The following is a 22,305-nucleotide window of genomic DNA, read 5'->3' on the forward strand; positions in this document are numbered from 1 at the left end:
GAACCTATTCACTCGGCAACTCTTAAATTTCTCACGTGGAAAGTTGCTCTTTTACTCGCCTTAACGTCCTCAAGACGTGTCAGTGACATCCAGGCGTTTACCATACAGCCTCCTTTCTTAAAATTCTCCAAAGAGGCTGTGACATTACGAACTAATCCTAAGTTCATCCCGAAGGTTCCCAGTGACTTTCATCTCAACGAACCTGTAATTCTGAAAACTTTCTTTCCTGCTCCGCAAACTCCAGCTGAGCGGTCATTGCATTCATTAGATTTGAAACGTTGTCTCAAATTCTACATTCAACGAACTGCACCTATCAGAAAATCTGATCAATTGTTTGTGGCATATGGTCCAACTTGCAAAGGACAACCTGTTACCAAGCAGACTATAACCAGGTGGATCTCCTCTACCATATCCTTCTGCCACCAACGGGCTGGAAAGCCCCTTCCTGCTCCTGTTCGAGCTCATTCAACTAGAGCAGTGTCTACTTCGGCTGCCCTTTTTGCGGGGGTACCCTTACGCCAGATCTGCAGAGCTGCTACTTGGTCGAGCAGCCATACTTTTACTAAGCACTACTGCCTGCAATCAACAGACGCCGCGGATGCGGCAGTGGGTCAAGCGGTGCTGCGGAATCTTTTCCAGTAAAGGTGAGCCTCTGTTGCTACCCACCTCCAGTCATAAAGGTTTTGTTTTCTAGTAATAATGTTTTGGTATTTATTGTTTATTACCATATATATTTACCTTCTTTGCTTGATGTATTACCTTTATGACTTATGTGATCATTTACTGCTTTCTACTCTATTCAAGCATGTGAATCTATGAAAGACACCCCTAATACTGGAGAAGAACTATAGTTACTTACCTGTAAACTGTGGTTCTCCAGTATTGGTGTCTTTCATAGATTCACATGCGACCCTCCCATCCTCCCCTCAGAGGCTCTCTTCTCCTCAGGCACTTTTACTTACTCTGTGCTACGAAAATCTGAGGACTTGGGCTTCTGAGGAGAAGGTTCTAGAGGAGGCTACAGCCTGATTGGCTGGAATGTGATCCAACACATAATGACTCTGATATGCTACTAAAGTGAGTTCTCCCTTAGGCTTTTCAATGGGCCTATTGTGTTCTATGGTACTTTTGGAATTTACAATTTACTGCACTATATGTATGTATATTTTTATTAGTTATATTTTTCATGTATACATGCATATATACTGCTATTTTATGTACCGTGGGACTCCCACTTCGACGACGGGGGATATTCAAGCATGTGAATCTATGAAAGACACCAATACTGGAGAACCACAGTTTACAGGTAAGTAACTATAGTTCTTCTTCCGCCAGCTTATGACTGCGGTCAGTGAACACTGCATGTCTCTTGGGCCATTATACACACACGGTGTGGGATACGGTCGGGGAAGTGCTGCCACAGTGCCTGGAGGTCTGGGCCGTGCTCACCCGCTCTGTTGCTGAGGGTCGAGACGCAGCTAAGTTCACCATCCGGTGTGGGTTGGATACTGCTGTCTCGCTGGGTACTACGGTTTCCACGTCAGGAGCCCAGAGGCGCTACGCCTGGCTGAGAACGTTTGGCTTCTCTAGTGATGTCAAATCCACACTTTTGGACATGCCCTTTTATGGACGTCGCCTGTTTGGTAACAAGGCGTACAACACGCTCAAGCGCTTCAAGGACTCTAGGGCCCCATATGGCCCCAGATCCTTGGGCCTCGCAGCAACTTCTCGCCCCATGCAGTCTGCTTTTTGTCCCTTTCGTGGCTACGGAAGGGGTACCCCACTACGTTACACCCAGAGCCACAGGGCCACGCAAGCTGCTCAGCCTATTCGTGGCCGGGAACATGGGACCCAGCGATGCAAGTCTGGGGGCCAGCGTGTGGGCCAGTCCACCAATGCACCCCCTGCAACAGCCTCCAAAGCTTCCTAGTCTGACTTTTCAGGGCCACAAGTTGCCAGGGGCCAGCAGGATCCGCCCTCACCTCCCCCACTGGCACAACATCACATCAGACAGGTGGGTTTTGCAGATAGTCTGAAGGGGCTACTCCCTCCCTCCATGCCATCAACACTCCATCGCGTTTCGGAGGATCATTTGGCCCTTCTCCGCCAGGAAGTTATGGCTCTCTGGGCCAAGGGAGCTATTGAACGAGTCCCTTTGCCAGAAGTAGAACATGGTTGCTACTCCCACTACTTCCTGGTACCCAGGAAGGACAAAGGCCTGCGTCCTATCTTAGACCTCAGGGACGTCAACCGCTTCCTCTGGAAGGAGAAATTCAAAATGTTGACCTTGGTTCCGGTTCTGTCTGCCCTCTACCCTGGAAACTGGACGGTAGTGTTGAACTTCCAGGACGCCTATTTTCACATCCCTGTCTTGCCTGCCTACCGGCGGTACATACGGTTCACGGTAGGCCAAGAGCATTTTCAGTTTACCGTGCTCCCCTTTGGCCTTACCAGTGCCCCTCGGGTGTTCACGAAAGTATTGGCGGTGGTCGCAGCTCAGGGGTATCTTCCCTATCTCAACAACTGGCTGTTGAAGGCAGGCTCGCTCAGGGCTGGCGTCTCCCACCTCCAGGCTATGGTGGACCTCCTGCATTCCCTGGGGTTCACTATCAACGTGCCGAAGTCGCACCGGATTCCCTCTCAGAAGCTCCTTTTCATCTGGTGAGAATGACTCTGAGGCTGCTGGGCCTCCTGCATCCTGCTGGTAGATCATGCTAGATGGCATATGCGGGCTCTGCAGTGGGACCTGAAGTTCCAGTGAACGCAGCATCAGGGGTATCTTTCCGATGTTGTCCAGATCTCGAAGGGGACTGCAAGTCAGTTGCAGTGATGGCTCACGAACGAAGGAGTGGTCAGCGGCAGATCCCTCTACCTTCTCCAACCAGAGTTCACAGTGGTGACAGATGAGTCACTCCTGGGATGGGGCGGCCACATGGGAGAGGCGGAGATCAGAGGTCTCTGGTCTCCGGTGGAGTCCGGGCTCCATATCAACCTTCTGGAGCTCTGTGCGATTCGTCTTGCACTGAAGGTATTCCTTCCTTCTGTCAAAAGAAGAGTAGTGCAGGTGTTCACGAACAACACCACCGCCATGTGGTACTGCATCTACCCGGGTCAGGTGGGGTCATAGACCCTATGTCAAGAGGCTCTTTGCCTTTGGACTGGAACATCAGGGCATTTCCCTGGTGTTCAACACCTGGCGGGTTCCCTGATCGCCAGGGCGGATGAACTCAGCTGCCGGTGCATGATGGAAGATGAATGGCATCTTCACTCGGAGGTGGTGCAAGGTCTCTTTCAGCAGTGGGGAGAGCCTTGGTTAGATATTTTCACCACAGAGTCAGCGCCACAGTGTCAGCAGATCTTCGAGTTGGAGTTTCCAAGGTGCCACTCGCTCGGTGACGCCTTTCATTGCGAGTGGAATTGTGGCCTCCTGTACGTCTTTCCACCTGTACCACTTCTGCCCAGAGTGCTGAAGCAGATCAAGCGCGACTTGGCCCAAGTAAATCTTGTGGCTCCTTACTGGGCACGAAGAGTCTGGTACCCTGAGCTCTTGAGCATGGCCCTCGATCCTCCGATCAGACTGCCTCTTCAGGAGGATCTTCTGTGCAGCAGCAGGGGACGGTCCTCCACCCGAACCTGTCCAGCCTCCACCTCCTTGCGTGGAGATTGAGCGGCGGCAGTTGACATCATTTGACCTGCCTCCCAAAGTCTGTGATGTAATCTAGGCACCCAGGCATCCCTCCACTAAGACGGTATACGCCTGTAGATGGAACACATTTGTGGCATGGTGCACAGCAAAGGCTGTGGATCCCCTTTCTTCCCCACTTTCAGAGTTTCTCCCCTTCATTCTTTCTTTGGTCCAACAGGGCTCTGCTCTGGGCACTCTTAAAGTCTATCTTAAGGCCATTTTGGCCTTTCTTCGCCTTCCTAATCAGCCTTCTCTTTTCAAGTCCCATATTGTAAACAGATTTCTGAAGGGCATTACTCATTTCTTTACTCCCTCTCCTTTCGTAATTTATTTATTTATTTATAAAGTTTTATATGGCGCGAACTTGATCCCGAAGGATATCAGAGCGCTTTACAATTTTAGGCAAAGGTAACAAATCAGAGAAAACACTGCTACATGTAGCTAAAAGGCACTATCGGTTTTTGACAAGGTCTGCTATACACTGCTCCACGATAGTAGCACAGCCTTTTATTTTAACTCTGAATGAGTATTTAATCTCTCTACACAGTAGGAAATCTGTTGGTGATACTGAAGACAGTAGTGATGGTGCTTGCCAAGTAATACAGTGAGGAAATAAACATCCCAAAAGTGTAAACTCAAAAGAAGTATTCCAGAAGATAGTTTACACACCATCAATCTCCTTCTCTTAAAGCCCTCTGGTTTGTGTTTTTACTGCAGAACTAAGGCACAAATAAACGAAGAATACACACAATACCGCCAAGCAATGCCCCAGTGGGACTTGACTCTTGTCCTTACTTATCTTATGTGTGCTCCCTTCGAGCCACTACATAATTTCCCTCTACGTCTTCTTACTTTAAAGACTGCTTTCCTGCTTGCCATCACCTCTGCTCGCTGGGTGAGTGAGCTTAAGGCCCTGTCTTCCAAACCTCCCTTTCTTGCTGTCCATCTGGACAAAGTGGTCCTTCGTACTAAGCCCTCTTTTCTGCCCAAAGTGGTTACTTCTTTCCACATAGGTCAGACCATCACATTGCCCACCTTCGTCCCGCTCCCCAAAACCCTCGAAGGAGGAGGAGAGTCTCCACCGTCTGGACCCAAAATGTGCACTGTCCGTCTTCCTTGACCTCACTAAAGACTTCCGGGTGGACGAACAATTCTTCATGGGTTATGTGGGCACCAAGAAAGGTCAGGCTTTGCACAAACGTACCATCTCTCGATGGGTTCTCCTATGCATCAAGATCTGCTATTCTTTGGCAAAAAAGGAACCTCCGGTAGGTCTGCGCGCCTACTCTACCAGGGCGACGGCAGCCACTACTTCATTGGGACGTGGAGTCCCGCTGGTTGACATCTGCCAGGCAGCACGTGGGCATCCCTGCACACGTTCACAAAACATTACTGCCTGGACGGCTAAGTCCAGAGAGATGGCTTTTTCTGCCGCTCGGTTCTCCAGGACTTTCTGGTGTGAACTTGGTTCGCAGACCCACCACCAGGGTTGGCATTGCTGGGGTATCTATTCTAGGGTAAGGAATCTATAACTACAGTCTCTTTCAGATGAACAAGTTACTTACCTTTGGTAATGATGTATCTGTAAGAGACATTTGTAGTTATAGATTTCTTCCTGCCCCACCCATCCTCCCAGTTCTGCGAACTGACTTCTAGGGAAAGGGACTCCCTTACAGGGCCCTAGTTCTGTGCACCAGTGGTCAGTGTCTTTTTTTGTGTAAAGTGGGGTGTAAATTTCTCAGGATCCAGTCTGACACCTGGGGGTGATTCTAAGGTAAGGAATCTATAACTACATATGCCTCTTACAGATACATTGTTACCGAAGGTGACTTGTTCTTCAATCTGGATGTGATTAATGCAAAGGCCACTGTCTTCCTTGCTTCAAGGGGAAGGTAGTATTTATTCAATGATTTTATTAAGTTAAAACACATTCTTGCCACTGCAAGAGCTTGTCTTGGATATGCTTGAAATTCCTCAAAAGGACATTTTTTCATAGATTATAGGGCTGAAAACCTTTCTTGGCGCGTTGGGTTGAAGTAAAAACATGCAAGTTGCAAAAAACCTTCAACATTGGACTCAAATTCAAAAAATGATCCAGATCGGGGAGTGCTATAGAGCAGGACATTCCACCTCTCCTTAGAAAGAAAAGTGTACTGATGGTTGACATTGAATCCAAGGAAACAGCTAGCAGTGCCAAAATGTGAAAATAATGCCTCAGTGCCAAAGGGACTAGTGCATATAAAAGAAAAATGTTTGACAGATGCAGAGCTCATAAATTCCAAGACAGGACACAAAAACCAATCAATAGGACACGTTCATAAGCTCCTAAAGTTGGATGAATGTAATACTTTTGTATAGCTACATAGGCTTAACTGGTTGAAGTAGTGAACACTACAAGTCTTAAAAACACAGTGTCTTTTATGTTGATAATAGTTCCACATAGCATAGTAGGAGTATTCTATCTGAAAGTTGGGAAAAAACTCTCTTTATTCGAATAGTGAATATTGTATACAAGTAGTAACACAGTTCCTGTGTTCTTATGTCTCAAACTCTATTGTTTAGTATTAATATATTGTAACTATATATACAGAAATATTGTTTAAAACTGTCATGGACAGGAACACCTTGATTCATGATATCATGGTCTCAGGAAGCATGTCAAGTAGTCAAGTTTTCTGAGAAGCCTCAAACTCTTTCTTGGTCTCTTTACTCCAGCACTCGACAAACTATCATCCAGGCAGCTATTCTGTCACAGCTAGACTATTGTAACATCTTGTACTTAGCACCAATAAATCGGTCGTCAGAAGACTCCAGCTTGCCCAAAATGGGGCAGCCAGGCTGCTCTTTTCTCTTCCAAAGTTTTGCCCTTTCTCTGTCCTTTTCTACAAACTGCATTGCCTCCCAGTCGAAAAGTGCATCCACTTCAAATCCCTGTTTGTTGCTCATACAATTCTGTACTCTCAAAGGACCCCCATTTTGTCCAATCTTGTAATGCTGTACCAACCCTCCCACCTCCTTTGCTCACCCAACCTTAATCTGGTTCCTGTCCAGTGCTTGAGGAGTGCTAGAGTTGGACCCCGCCCCTTTTGTGCCAAGGCCCCTGCTGTGTGGAATTCGCTACCTCTTCCTATCGGAAACACTGAGAACCATCTGCACTTCAGGAAATCTCTGAGACATGGCCCTTCTCCATCTAATGACGGTCCTTGTCTGTTAGGCTGTTGGTTACAGCATTTAGTCTAGTGCAGAAAGCCCGTGCTTGGGGCAGCTCGGCACTTTACAAATTCTCTTAACATAGCATAACATGTATAAGAGGGATGTCTAACAATGGGGATATAGTCATGTTTGATTGGTGGGCCTGTGTGTTGTTAAAGTCAGCTAATGGGTGGGAATCCTTGCCAGTGTGAAGAGATCTAGATTACATATTACTATCCTGTCCTGCAGTAGCGGCTGACACAGGTAAGAGCGGTTGGGTGGGGCGGTGCCGACTTGGTGATGCAGTGTGCGCAAGGTAAGTGATTTTGTTTTTTTATTCATTTAATTTTAATTATCCTGTCGAATGTCGACTTAGGCAACCCCCTACCGCTCTTAACTGTGCCGGCCGCCACCGCTGTCCTGATGTTGCACACGGTCTTGCTCATGAGGCACCCACTTGTATCCATGGCATTTCATCATTCAGACAGTAAATGTTTGTTTAAATGTAGTACATCCACCTTTGTTCCTTGATAAGTAATAACTTTTGGGTGGGGGTATAGTCGTCGGTGATCATCATCTCTGGGGTGACCCAACTAAGATCATTCTCACTATGATGACGTTCCATGAAATATGCTGTTGTCCTGGTATTATGTTGGTATCTATAACTACTCCTGCTCTCCAGTGTGAATGCAGATCTCTCTAGCTATCATACCCATGTAGGAAAGTCTGCCGGGGCATATTATTATATAGATCACATTGTCCGTGTTACAGTTGGAATGTGATCTGATTTGAAATGTCTTGCCTAATCCTTGATCAATAGTTCTGGTAACCAAGGTGAAAGGGGAGGCGCCACATCTGCCAAAGGAATAGTGTCCGATTACATGTGGTGCTCCCCATAATGATGTTGTAGGTTTAGCTTAGTTCTGTTTTCCTGCTCGGTGTGCACTAGTAAAGCCCTGTGGTTTTCTCCCATTTGAATGAAAACGGGAGAAACTGCCAATTCTTGCCACTGTATTGAGAAGCTTCTAAATTTTTACTACATTTTTCCCCTGATTGGAAGTAGCAGAGAAAGTCGTGACACATTGTTTTTTCGATTTTGTGGTGTCGGATGAATGTCAGAGATTCTGGTAATTGTTATTATGTTCTCTTTTTTGCGTTTCTTTACAATATTGTATGGTTATTTACGTGCAATCAGCTGTCTAGACAACTCTGACGCCTGTTTATCTTACCTAAAGATTGTAGAACATATTCATCTGATTGTCTGAAGGTAAATTCTCCTTCAATACTCGTGGATTTATTTATTTTATTTATTTTATACAACTTGTTGAGCGCGCGATTACCCGAGGGTGTCTTGGCGCTAGACAGAAGATCGTAGAAGAGCTAGAATTATGAGTAAATTAGCATAGATTATTGGTTAAATAGCCAGGTTTTTAGGTGTTTCCTGAAAAGAGTTAATGTGGGAGTGCTCTTAAGTTGATTAGGAAGAGCATTCCATAGTTTGGCCGTGGCAATTGAGAAGGATCTGTCTCCCCATGTAGCTTTTCTTGTTTTGGCTATCTCCAGAAGATTTGCCTTGGCAGATCTAAGGGTGCGACTTAGTCTGTATGGGCAGAAGGCGTGTTTTAAAAAGATTGGACCCTTTTCATGGATGGATTTGAAGGCTATGCACAAAGCCTTAAATTTAATTCTTTGCCTCACAGGTAGCCAGTAAAGTTTTCGGATGACATTAGAAATGGGTTTAAACTTAGGTGTTCCGGGGGCAAGTCTGGCAGCTGCGTTCTGTACCAACTGGAGTTTGTTTAACACCTGTTCCTGTGCATTAAGCATAAGAGCATTGCAATAGTCAACTCGAGACATAAGTAGAGTGCAAATCAAGGTATTTGTGGTATTTACAGGGAGGTATGGTTATAGTTTTTAAATCATTTTTAAGGTGAAGAATGAAGCAGAGACAATGGAATTTGCTTGGTGTATGTAGGAGAGTTTGTTGTCGAAGATCACTCATAGATTCCTGACCTTGGTGACAGGGACAGGAGGGGGTCCAAGATCTTGAGGTCACCAAGTGGGGGGCCAACTAGGAGTGAGCTTACCAAATACCATGACTTCAGTTTTGTCTGAATTGAGCTTTAAACAATTTTTACTCATCCAGTTACTGATGGCAAGCATACCCCGTTGGAAGTTGTTGGCTACTTCCAGTCCAATGTAATCGATAGCCATGACAAGCTGCGTATCGTCAGCATATGATGTAACTGCTAGGCGATGAGCTTTGATGATCCTCGCTAAGTCCGCTACATAAATGTTAAAAAGTGTTAGACTCAGCGAGGATCCCTCGGGGACACCACAGGGAAGAGAGAAGGAGCAGGAGGAGTATCCACCCATGAAAACGGATTGTTCCCGGTTAGCTAAGAAGGAGGAAAGAAGGGAAATGGCGTTATTGGAAACTCCAGATTTTTTGACACGGTCGATCAACATGGAATGATCGACCGTGTCAAAGGCTGCGGAAAGATCGAGCATTATAAGCACCGCTGCACCTCCTCTATCCAAGATCATTCTGATCTCATCAGAAGCTTTTATTAATGCCGTCTCCGTTCCGTGACCCTTTCTGAATCCAAACTGCGAGTCGTCAAGACAGTTGTTATTGTCAATGAATTCAGAGATCTGGCTATTCATGATTTTTTCTATGATTTTGGCAGGGAAGGGAAGACATGCTATTGGCCTGTAATTTGTTACCTTGGAAGGGTCTAGTGTGGATTTTTTGAGTAAAGGTTTAAATACTGTTCTTTTCCATATTGAAGGATAAATACCTGAGGTAAGCATGGCGTTATAGATATCACAAAGAGTTTGAGATATAATAACAGGAGCCAATTTAAGTATTGACGGAGGACAAGGGTCATTGGGAGAGCCCGAGTTAATGGTCATCATAAGTTTGTGAACCAATTCTGGTGAAACTTGGTCAAAAGAAAAAGTGGGTGAATTAATAAGAATTGGATCGGAGGTAGTATGGTAAGTAGTGATGTCATAGTTAAGATTATTGAATTTTGAATAAATGTCACAAACTTTATCTTGAAAGTAAGTTGACAAGGCGTCGCACATAGCTTGAGAAGCCTCTTTGGGGGTAGATTTATCCTGACCTGTGAGATGAGAAACAACCTGGTAGAGTTGTTTAACCGAGTCTTGTGCTGACTCAATTTGATTGTTGAAGAATAGACTTTTCTGAGTAATGATCATATGTTTATATTTAGTTAACTTCTCTTTATAACAGATTTTTTCATGAGGGTCGTATTTTTGGAGCCATTTACGTTCTTGTCGTCTGCAACTTTGTTTTTCCAACCAAAGACACTCATTAAACCAAGGGGCTGAGTTAGATGTTCTATTGGTAGATCTATTTTTAGTAGGAACAGTGGTGTCAACTACGGTTTGAAGACAATTGGTGTAGATGGTGGCTGCAATTTCGGGATTAGAAGTATTAATATCCTGCATCATGTGTAATTTTTTATTGAAGTCGTCAATGTTAATACTTTTCCATGATTTGAAAGTATTGGTATCATAGGATTTGGTGGGAAGGGGACTAGAAGGGGAAATGTCAAAGCATACAGCTGAGTGGTCTGTCCACGTGAGGGGCAGTATTTTCTCTATAGAGAGAAATTTGAGGTTGGAGAAGATTCCATCTAGTGTATGTCCTGCTGAGTGCGTGGGAGAATGGATGAGTGGATTTAGGCCTACTGCATCCATTTCGGTGAGGAGGGCAATGGTGTCAGGATCACCGCAGAGATCAAGGTGAAAATTAAAGTCCCCTATAATGGTGAAGTTATTTTCCCCTGTTACAGGCTCCAAAAGGTGACTCAAGGAAGATAAGAATGCTGAGCGAGAACCAGGAGGGCGGTAAAGCAAAACACCTCTAAAAGAGCTAGAGTATGGGGTGAAAAATGTGAAGTTAAATGCTTCACATGTATTAGTGATTATAGGCTCCGTTCGTAAGACAAAGGTATTGCGATATATTATCGCTATGCCACCACCTTTTTTTAGAGGTTTATCATGTCTGATGTTTGCAAAGCCCTCCGGCGTGGCCGTGGTGAAATCCGGATCAGAAGCCTGGTCACCCCAGGTTTCGGTCAGGAATAAAATATCCAAATCACGGTTTTCGATAAAGTCGACTATTTCATACCTGTGTTTGGGGAGAGATCGAACATTAAGAAGTGCCACTTTAATGGTTTTAGTAGACTTCGTGTGAATTGAGTTAGTGGAACCCAGTAAGTAGGAATTATCATTTATTTTGAAGGGGCAGTGCGGACAAGTGTATGAAGTCATTTACAAAACTCAAGTTTGTGGGAGTACAGGAATTAATAGTGGTATTAACCCCTTCGGTGCTCATGACGAGCTGAGCTCGTCATGACCACACCCGTTTTTATTACGGCCCAGCACGGCAGGGGAATCGCTCCAGCAGCCATGAGGTTAAGAGTCTTGAGATACGCAGCTTCATACTGGATTCTGGAGGGTGTAGGGCATGAAATATAAGGACATGGGGGGGTGGCCCTAGGCCCGGGTCTGGCGCGGACGGGCGCAGACGGGAGGGGGTGGTCATTTTATGCAGGTGAGGGTGGGAGGGCCGAGCAAGTAGTCTGCCCGCCCTCAGACTCACCCAAGATGGCGTCAAGAAAGATGTTGGCAGTCAAATCTAAGTACTCTTCAGAGCAGCTCTCGAAAGGCCATTTGTCCATTTTGCTGCAGGAAGTTCAGGCTCTTTGGAGAAAGGAGCTATAAAGAGCGTTCCAGCCTCTGCGATCAGAACTGGTTGTTACTACCGTTATTTCCTAGTGCCAATAATGGCGGACGCTTTTGTCACATGTTAGGTCTCCAATTCTTAATTTCTTCCTCTGGAAAGACAAATCCAAGATGCTTGCGCTGGACCAGGTTCTAAGTGCCCTGGATGCATGGTTGTGTTAGACCTGCAGGATGCATATTTCCATGTCTCGGTCCTGCAGACCCATAGGCACTATCTGCAGTTCAGGGTGGGTCACAAGCATTTTCAGTTTTGCAGCGTGAATCCTTTTCTGGATTCACATGCTGTGCATTATTCCGCCATTTAGTGGTTGGGTCCAGAATTGTCTTTGTGTTTTTTTCTTGTTATGGTCGCTGTCGACCGCCATTTGGTGCCAGGTGTCAGACAGAATCCTGGAGGTCGACATGCATGATAGCCATCTCCAGATTCGTTTTTCCGCCGTTGGGTCTGGAAGCAAGGCGGGAAGCTCCAATGGGTTTTCTGTTTTTTCCCCAAAAAACTTCAATAAAACAGAAGAAAGATTGCTGAGAAATCTCAATGTTCATTGACGCCGTAACCAGGAACAGGATTACAGCTCCGGTGTCAATACCACAGAGGTCCCCATCGGTCAACAAATGGCCAGGTGGGGCACATGGAGAATACCCCATTCAAGTTCTGCCCCAAGTGCCACCACAAGTACGCTCAGCGTGACCCACACAACGTCTGCAAACTCTGAATGCCCGAGAACCATCAGGACAAGGACTGTGAGGCCTGTGCAAGGATATTTAGGCTATGCTCGCTATGTTTCAGATCTCTCGTGGATCTCAGCGAGGATGACTTTGAGACTGTTGGGACTGAAGGCCTCCTACATCCTGCTGGTCAAGCACACCAGGTGGCTTATGCGGGCTCCGCAGCGGGCTGTGAAGTCCCAGTGGGCATATCCTCAGGGGTAACTGATCATATCCGGAGTTTGAAGGAGACTGGAAAAGACCTGCAGTGGTGGTAACTAGACCTCAATTGGGTCAGCAGTAGATTTGTCTCCCGCCCCCACCCAGGGCTAATATTGGTGATTGATGCATTGCTTTTGGGTTGCAATGGTCACTTGGGAGAGGTGGCGATCAAAGACATCTTGCATCGAGCAGAGGCCAGGCTCCCCATCAACTTTATGGAACTGAGGGCCTTCCACTTGGCATTGAATGCCTTCCTAGCATTTTCAAGGAGAGGCTTGGGCAGGTTTTCACGGACAACACCACCACTATGTGGTATTGCAGCAAACAGGCCGAGATTCGGTTGTGGACTCTGTGCCAGAAGGAACTACTCCTCTGAAGTGGCAGGAACACCAGGCGATCTTTCTTGGTGGTGCACCACCAGGTGTGATGTCTGAACTCCAAGTCTGACTAACTAAGCTACCAACGCCTTCAAAAGGTTTAAGGCAATACGATGAGATATCCCTACGCAGGCTGCCACAACAAAGCCAGTTGCCCTACCTGGCCTATAAGTTAAACCATAGTCCTTATAGTTGTCTGGCGTTGAATTAATCCAAAGTACAACTATATAGTTCTCTTCTTTTATTGAGTGTTAATTTCTATTGATTCAGTATATATTCGTAATAGCATTGAAGTAAAACAAAAGTATCTTAAAAGACTTATTGTAACCTATTATAAAAATATTTAACAAACCTTGTTTGTTCCTATTGTCTTCCACCAGCTTGACAACTTTCACCAAACACCCGTTTTGCATCAAACTATGCCGCTCTTCAGGGCTGAAATGAGATACATAGACTTATTTTCCATTGTATAATTACATTCCTTCTGTTACACAAAACTAGGTTTTAAACTGCTCAGTGAACACAGCTACATAAGTAAGCCCCCTCCTTAATATTGGTGGCATAGGACATTTTATTTTTTTTAAAACATAACCGCTACTTTCACCAAAAGTCAGAACATATAAATATTACATACAGATAATGTATATGGTTACCATTATTACTAGACATGATTAAAGAATATTAATGTACTAAAATGGATGCGCTTGGAGAAACGTTTAGACAAAAGACACTACTACCTCCTAGTTGTCACTACCATGAGACTTATTCAAATAGCTAGGTAAGAAGAGGTGAGTATCTACAGATCAGTCTTTTTGTAATGGCATCAAGCTATGAGTCACCAATGCTTAGTGGATCATTAGTTGCTCTTACAGTCGGACATGGAGCAGGATCGCTTCAGTGAATGGAGGAACCTTGGCTCGATCTTTTTGCCACCCTTGATAAAATGAGATATCAGCATTTCTGCCTGTTGAAGTTTCCAAGGCACTTCTCTCTCTGAGATATGTTCAGAATAGAACTCTGGACTCCTGTACACCTTCCCCGATACCTCTCCTGCCCAAGTTCTGAAGAAAATGAGGAACAAACTGGCTCAAGCCATCCTAGTTTCTCCAGTTTGGGCAAGGATAGTGTGATATCCAGAACTCCTCAGGATGAGCATCTGTCCTCTGATCAGCCTGCTGCTTTGGGATGATCTTCTGTCGCTGCAGCAGAGCAGAGTCCTAAACCCAGGCCGGCACGATATCCACCTACATGCTTGGATATTGAGTGCCAGCAGTTGACTGGTTTTTACCTCCCTCCCGAGGTTGTCAATGTCATCTTGGCAGACAGGCAACACTCGACGAAATTAGTAAACAACTGCTGTTGGGACAAATGTGTTTGGTGTAGTGCCTGACAGATTAATCCACTTCATGCCAAGCTTTCCGAAGTGTTGCTTTTTGTGTTGTTACTAGCACTGCAATGGCTTACTACATTTAAATGGGATACATGTCTACTCTTATGCCTTTTTTTCGGTAGCCAGATCGGCCTTCTTTGTGTAAATCGCCTGTTGCATTGCTTTTTCTGAAAGGTGTGAGAGCGTACGTCTCCCACTGTCTGTTCATTATGCCCAAGTGGTACTTTATTTGGGTCTAATGTTCCTAATATGTACACCTTTTCAACCGGTGCACAGTTTTCTTCTACGTTTTCTCATCCTTAATACAGTTTTTCTCTTCACCATTTCATCGGTGTCTCAGGTGAGTGAGCAAAAGGCCCTCTCCATCAACCTTCTGTATTCTAAGTTTTCCCAAGGCAAATTGGTTCTGCGAACTGGGCCTCCTTTCGCCCGAAAATAGTAAATCCTTGTTCACCCTCTTAGATTTTTACGCTCCACTGCACCCATCTAAGGAGGAGGAAAACCTCCATGACTGGATTCTAAACGTTTTTACAACAATCATACCAGAGAACATTGTGTAGATGATCAGGTCTTGTTGGATTTGCTGAAGCAAAGAAGGGCAAGGCAGTGGTGAAGGTAACCATTTCTCTCTGGATTGTTCTCTCTATCAAAATCTTCTATGCACTAACCAAGAAGCGACCTCCAGAAGGCTGGTGAGCTCACATCATCAGAACCAAGGCTGCTACGACTGCTTTGGCTTGTGGAGTGCCTGTTCTGGACATTTACCAAGCTACTACGTATGCATCACTCTATACTTTCACAAAGCACTATTGTCTGGACAGCCAGGTCCATCAAGATGGGGACTTTACCTGCTCGGTCTTGTATGACTTTTTGTGTTTGAGCCAGTTTACTAATCAACTTCTTGGAAGTATTGCTGTGGTATCTATTCATAAGACGAGAAAGCTGCAGTTAGGAGTATTTGTCAGAAGAACAAGTTAATTACCTTCTGAAACGCTCTTTTTGGTAGATTCTCTATCGTACCACGGGTTCCTCACAAGTTCTTCCAACCTTCTGTGAACTGGACTATTTACCTTTTTGAAAGGTCCCAATTCGGGAGGTCTGCTCGCTGGTCACAACCAGTTTGCTGTGCTGCTCTCCATCTGGGGCACTGACAGCGCCTAGAAAGCAACTGATGTCATGGCTTGTGAGTGGTGCCTATATGCAGCTGTGCACCTCATTTCTAGAGAGGAGCAATGTCGGTGCAGAGACGCACAATTCCCCCTACAAGTGCTCAGGAACACTGCTTGAAAAATTCTGGATCCAGTCTGACATCTGGGGAATCTTCAAAACATGTAGAATCTGTGGTTAGGTAGAGTACCTATCAGGAAGAGCACCTACCAGGAAGAGCGTTCTCGAAAGTAGCTTGTTAATTCCTGAATTCAAATTTCCAATAGGTGAAAAATCGTATAGTGAAAATGCTATGATTAGAAGCTGTGGTTGAAACATAGTTATAATATTGTATGGGACTTCTTCCAATTTTCATATTCCATATAAAAACATATTTAGAGGTAGCTTAGTAACAATTGCAGTGTGAAGTGATCCAGGATGTGATAGCTATGAACATTTGCAGTTGATCAAGAATTTACAAGACTACATTTGGTTCTGAAAATAGCAGTGATATAATTAACATAAGTAGGCCCACCTCTTACATTTAATTCAGCAAAAATGACATGGAAGAGAAAGGCTATTTTTGCAAAGGGTTGCCAGTATTCTAAGGTCCCTTCTCTAAAGATATACAAGGCGTAGGACTTCCAACCAAGTTTTCAGGAATCGAGATTGGGAAGAACAGCACCAATGCTGCAAAAGAGATCAATGGCATTGGGCTGTGGTAGAGTCCTAAGGGTATTTGGCAGCGGATGAGGCAAAAGAGTATGATAGGCTCTTGTTTTCCATCTGGACTCCAGTTTATCCCCTTGTTATATTAAGAGATGTATTTTGACATTAGGATGACTCTTTCCTGCATTGGTGAAACTGTTTACACTGGATTGTGCGGTGCAAATGAGGGATATACCAGCTTAAGGCTTGACCATCTCATAATCAATGGCATTCATTGTAAGAGCATTATCTGACACCAAGTATAATGTCAGGTCAGGTCAGGTCAATTAATTTATATAGCGCACTACATACCCAGAGGGTCTCAAGGCGCTTGAGGAAGGGTGGGGAATTACTTGTCGAATATCCAGGTTTTAAGCTGCTTTCTGAAGGCTAGGTGGTTTTGAGTAAGGCGTAGGTGAATGGGAAGGGAGTTCCAGGTTTTAGCCGCTAAGTAGGAGAAGGATCTTCCTCCCATGGTGGTTTTGTTGATGCGTGGAACAGCAGCGAGGGCTTGGTTGGAAGAACGTAACTGGCGGGAGGGGGTGTAGAAGGATAGTCGCGTGTTGAGGCACTCGGGTCCAAGTTCGTAGAGTGCTTTGTGTGCGTGGGTGAGGAGGCGGAACGTTATCCTCTTATTGACAGGGAGCCAGTGGAGGTCTTTCAGGTGACCGGAAATGTGGTCTTTACGCGGGATGTCTAGTATGAGCCTGGCTGAAGCGTTTTGGATGCGTTGGAGTTGTTTCTGAAGTTTTGCGGTGGTACAGGCGTACAGGGTGTTTCCGTAGTCCAGGCGGCTAGTAACCAGTGCGTGGGTGACCGTTTTTCTAGTATCGGTGGGGATCCAGCGAAATTTTTTTTGAGCATGCGAAGAATGTTGAAGCAAGAAGATGAAACGGCGTTGACTTGTCTGGTCATCGAGAGTGAGGAGTCCAGGATGACGCCCAGGTTCCGTGCGTGGTCCGTTGGGATGGGTGCTTTTCCTAGGGCCGCTGGCCACCAAGAGTCGTCCCAGGCGGAAGGGGAGGTACCTAAGATGAGGACTTCTGTTTTGTCTGAGTTCAATTTAAGACGGCTGTGCTTCATCCACTCGGCTACTTCTTTCATCCCTTCATGTAGGTTGGTTTTAGCGGTGTTAGGGTCTTTGGTGAGTGAGAGGATCAGTTGAGTGTCATGTCATCAGCGTAGGAGATGATGTTGAGGTCGTGTTGGTGTGCGATGGTCGCGAGGGGACTCATGTATACGTTGAAGAGGGTGGGGCTGAGTGAAGATCCTTGTGGCACGCCGCAGATGACTTCGGTGGCTTTTGACTTAAACGGTGGGAGGCGGACTCTCTGAGTTCTTCCGGCAAGGAACGAGGTGATCCAGTCCAGTGCTTTTCCTTGAATTCCGATGTTGTTGAGGCGTTGTATAAGGGTGCTGTGACAGACTGTGTCGAAGGCTGCGAAGAGGTCAACGAGGATGAGGGCGACTGTGTCTCCGTTGTCCAGTATTGTTCGAATGTCGTCTGTTGCTGCGATGAGGGCAGTTTCGGTGCTGTGTTTGGCTCGGAAACCGGATTGTGAGGAGTCGAGGGATTTGTTGGTTTCGAGGAAGGCGGCGAGCTGGTTGTTGACGGCTTTCTCGATGACTTTGGCCGGGAATGGTAGGAGCGAGATGGGGCGGTAGTTTTTGAGTTCGGTGGGGTCTGCTGTGGGTTTTTTCAGAAGGGCGCTGAGTTCTGCGTGTTTCCAGCTTTCCGGGAAGGTGGCGGAGTTGAGGGAGCAGTTGATGACGTCTCGGAGGTGGGGTGCGATGATGGAGTCTGCTTTGTTGAAGATGTGGTGGAGACATGGATCTGTGGGGGATCCTGAGTGGATGGAGTTCATCAGGCGAATGGTGTCCTCAGTGGAGATTGGGTTCCAGTCATAGAGGATGTTCGAGGAGGGTTTAGGTTCGGAGGTGGGTTGGGTGTGTTGGTCTCCGGGCTGGTTGTTGAAGCTGTTATGGATGTCGGCGATTTTGTCGTGGAAGAATGAAGCTAGGGAGTCGCAAAGGATTTGAGAGGGAGTGATGTTGTTGGAGTTGGCAGTGGGGTTGGTAAACTCTTTGACGATGTTGAATAGTTCCTTGCTGTTGTGGGCGTTGTTGTCTAGTCGGTCTTTGAATGCGGATTTCTTGGCTGTCCGGATCAGTTGGTGGTGTTTGCGGGTGGCGTTTTTGAGGGCGTCTCTGGTGGTAGAGTTTGGGTCTTTTTTCCAGGCTTTCTCAAGGGAGCGACAGAGTTTCTTGGATCTTTTGAGGTCATCGTTGAACCAGGGGGCGTTTTTGCTGCCTAGCTTGATTTGACGTTTTTTCAGGGGTGCTAGGTTGTCGGCGCTGTAGGTTAGCCATTGTGTGAGGTTAATGGCTGCTTGGTTAGGGTTTGACGAATAGGCAGGGGGGTTTTGGAGAAGCGATGTGGAGATCTGGTCGATGGTGATTTTGTTCCAGTTTCTTCGCAGAGTAGGTTGAGGGTGGTTGTGGATTGTGGTCTTTTTGTAGTTAAAGTGAACGCAGCTGTGGTCCGTCCAGTGGAGAGCAGTGGTGTGATTGAAGGAGATGTGCTTGCTGGAGGTGAAGATAGGGTCGAGTGTGTGTCCTGCGTAGTGGGTGGGGGTGTTTACTAGTTGTTTGAGTCCGAGGTTGGCTAGATTGTCCAGAAGGGTGGTGGTGTTGCTGTCGTTGCTCTTTTCCAGGTGAAAATTGAGGTCTCCCAGTAGAATGTAGTCCTCGGAGGGGAGAGCGTGTGGGGTGATGAAGTCAGTGATGTCTTCACTGAATTGTGTACGGGGTCCTGGTGGCCTGTAGAGGAGGGTGCCTCTGAGTGTGGTCTTGGGGTCGGTGTGGATCTGGAAGTGAAGATGTTCGGCGATAGTGAAGTTGACGTCGGAGCTGGTTGAGACGCGGATGGAGTTCTTATGGACGATGGCGATGCCTCCTCCTGTTTGGATGGCGCGGTCTTTTCGGATGATCTTGTAGCCGTCCAGGATGGCTATGGTGATGTCTGGAGCTGATGAGGCGTTCATCCATGTTTCTGTTAGGAAGGCGACGTCCGGAGAAATGGTGTCTAGTAGATTCCAAAGGTCGATGGCGTGTCTGTGGATCGAGCGTGTGTTGAGCAGGATGCATTTTAGGTGGTTAGTGTCGGATGTCTGTTTGGTGTTTGTGGATTTGGTGTGGGTCTTGGTGCAGTCAAACTTGCAGGAGTGGCATGTGAAGGGTCCATGGGTGTGTCCCGGTGTGGCTTGGTGGCAGTTTGGTGGACGGCCGGGATTGAGGGCAGTGAGGGTTGCGGCGTCGTATGTTTTGTGGGAGAGCTGGGAATTGCGGGGGACAGGGGGTCTGGTGCTGGGCGCGGACGGGCGTAGACGGGCTTACCTTTGGCGCACCTTCGGCGCGGCCGCAGCGCGTGGTCGCTGCACGTTGGTTCATCTGCTTTAAATGGAGAGTGGAGGGGGGCGGAGCGTGTGAGGGTCAGCTGGGAGGCGGGATCTAGGTGCAGGGAGGGTCTGGGACGGGCCAAGGGGTCAATACAAAATGGCTGAAAGATAAACAAATGCTCCGACAACAAGAGCTCAATCTAAGAGTAAGCGCCATGGGGCAGATATTCTAACACGGCTGCACTTGTTGAGCGCTGCTTAAATAAATATTACAAAGCGCTACAAACCTCGAGGTGCACCACAATGGAAGCGCTAGCGGAATTAAATGCGAGGCAAGTAGCGTTATCGAGCGCTGCACAGATAGCTATCAATTACCAATAGCAGTTGCCCAATTCAACACCAGGTCACGAACGCTGCACAGAAAGCCTTTTAAATATCAGTTGCAGTACTACAAAAGCGCACAGGTCACAAGCGCTGCACAGAAGCCTTTTAAATATCAATTGCAGTGCTACAAAAAGCGCACAGGTCACGAGCGCTGCACAGAATGGTTTTCTATTATAGAATCAGTAGCACAATGTGGGGAATTTGCTGTTTGATGGTATCCTTCCTTTGGATTGGTTTTGATTCTGTAGATTAAAACTTACCTATAAGGGAAATGGGCTCACTTGGCTGGCTCACCATAAAGATTGAGAGCTTGTGGCTAACCTTTCAGATTCTGCCTTAAGATTGTGTTAGATAACAAAAATGTGAGTTACTGCGTCAAAGACCAAGTCTTTAACTATGTTTAATTTTTCTCCTACAGGACTTACAGAGGTGTTAGAAGATTCGTCTGCAATGGTGAATTTCACAGTGGGAAGTGAATGAAGAGCGCACACAGGCAGGCTTGGCCTCAGTCTTTCCCCACCACCTCACACTCCTATCCTGTCCTCAACCACCTTCAGCCCCACCAAATATAATGTGGATAAGGACCAGCCGCTGTAGGTGGAAGGGCTCAGAAGGAAAGTGGGAAAGCGTGGCTATTAAAGATACCATAACGTAGGGCCTAAAATGGGAATGAAACTGGAACATTGTTTTGGAGAAAGTAGAGGAGTCTCATAAAAACTGGAATTTTTGTTTTCTGAAACGCGCATGTTAGCTTAATAAATTAAAATATATATATAGTTATATACCTATTTAAAAAAAGAACATGACACACTACAGCGATTTTATTTGCTTCATGAAGTGTTTCCTGCCTGCCCAAGCATGCTGTTTGCCGTTGGAGATTAGGGATCACTCCTCCACCCCTACTCTTCAAGAGAACAAAATGGACATGAAATGTATTTCCTGAGGACTTGTTCCCACTTCCACTCTGCACTCCAACCAAGGGAGCTGGAGAAAAGAGGGGTGGATGCTTCTGGAAGACCTGCTTCTCCTCCCATTCACCCTCATGAGAGAGATTGCAGTATATTCTGTACAATGCACTATTTTATTTTCCAGAGAAGGAAAAACTTGTGGCAGTGAAAACTTAGGGCTGCTTCCTTTTTAAGATAAAAATATAAATATGTATGTATGTGCATTTTTCTGTAAATAATTTGTTTCCCCAGCTTGTAATAATAACAATAAAAAAGGCAATCACCACTAGCGCCCACACTGACACTCAAAGTTCTTTCTGTGAGCTGGAGGTGTCCACAGTGAAAATTTGCAGATGTTGGTGGAAACCAAGGTGGGAGCTTCACAAAGAAAGTACTAATAGAAAATAGTTCAACATATGCCAAGTGTTGTAACCTACAATACTTACCTATGTAGCAGTCTACATTCTCCCATCTTATCAAGCACAGGTGCCAATACACTGCGCATACTCACACTTTCTCACACAAAGCTGGCTTCACTTTTACTTACTCACGTTCACACTCTTTCACACTCCCTCTGACTCACTTTCACACATTCACTCACTATCACTTATGTACAAAACAAGCAGGATATATTTTTTAACCCTTTTGACCATTTCAGTTTTTTCTGAAAATAATTGTTTTTTAGTTTACATACTTGTTTAAAAGTAAAACAATTTTGCATGCCTTGTCGTTCCGAAGAACTTGATTTTTGTGTGATCTTCCACTTTGCCCTCCACAGGAAATAGTCTTGCCACACACCAAGCTACACAATCCCACAGTTTTGAACATAACATAACATGTGTATTTGTAAAGCGCACGATTACCCAAAGGTGTCCTGGCACTGAATAACAGATGTTTATTGTTGCCCAACTCAGTGGTACTCATTTTACTGACCTCAAATGGATGAAAGGCTGAGTGGACCCGCCGGGATTAGAACCTGTGACCATGAGGTCGAACACAGGCTCCTGCAGTGGCTACTTTAGTCCACTGAGCCACCAGACCAAGCCAAACACAGATCAATTTCTTCTTCTTCCTCCTCCTCTTACATGTCTAGGCAACCTCTCTCCAGCAGGCATGATATACAGCATGGGTGCAGAAAATGTGGAAGCCTCTTTGGCATCCTCTTCATGTGCAATGAAATTCTACTCAGCCCTTGCATTATGGTGCTTGTTCACCGACATGATTCTGAAACTATATTTCCTTTGTTGCCCTTGCTCAGCTTCTGTGTGCACAACGTTCTTGTCATGTATTTGGATTGCAATTGTGGAATGTTGAAACATTTCCTGACAGTAGATTCTGGTGGCCACCTGGAATCCTCATTCTGACCACCCTT

General features: G+C 45.9%; 1 protein-coding gene across 3 annotated transcripts in view; it reads left to right on the top strand.

The window, feature by feature from the left end:
* ARHGEF11 (Rho guanine nucleotide exchange factor 11) overlaps window positions 1-21,224 on the top strand; it is an 883,046-nt gene extending 861,822 nt beyond the window's left edge. For 2 of the 3 annotated variants that reach the window (XM_078670280.1, XM_078670281.1), the window contains one exon: window positions 20,405-20,609. In XM_078670280.1, the coding sequence (XP_078526406.1) occupies window positions 20,405-20,466 (62 nt within the window). In that variant the 3' untranslated portion in view covers window positions 20,467-20,609. Of the gene's footprint in view, window positions 1-20,404 lie in introns of all 3 variants that reach the window. The other variant, XM_078670282.1, reaches the window with a different exon arrangement.
* Window positions 21,225-22,305: the final 1,081 nt, after the last annotated feature.

The sequence above is a fragment of the Lissotriton helveticus genome, chromosome 12 (genome assembly GCF_964261635.1).
Source record: "Lissotriton helveticus chromosome 12, aLisHel1.1, whole genome shotgun sequence".
Lineage (NCBI taxonomy): Eukaryota > Metazoa > Chordata > Amphibia > Caudata > Salamandridae > Lissotriton > Lissotriton helveticus.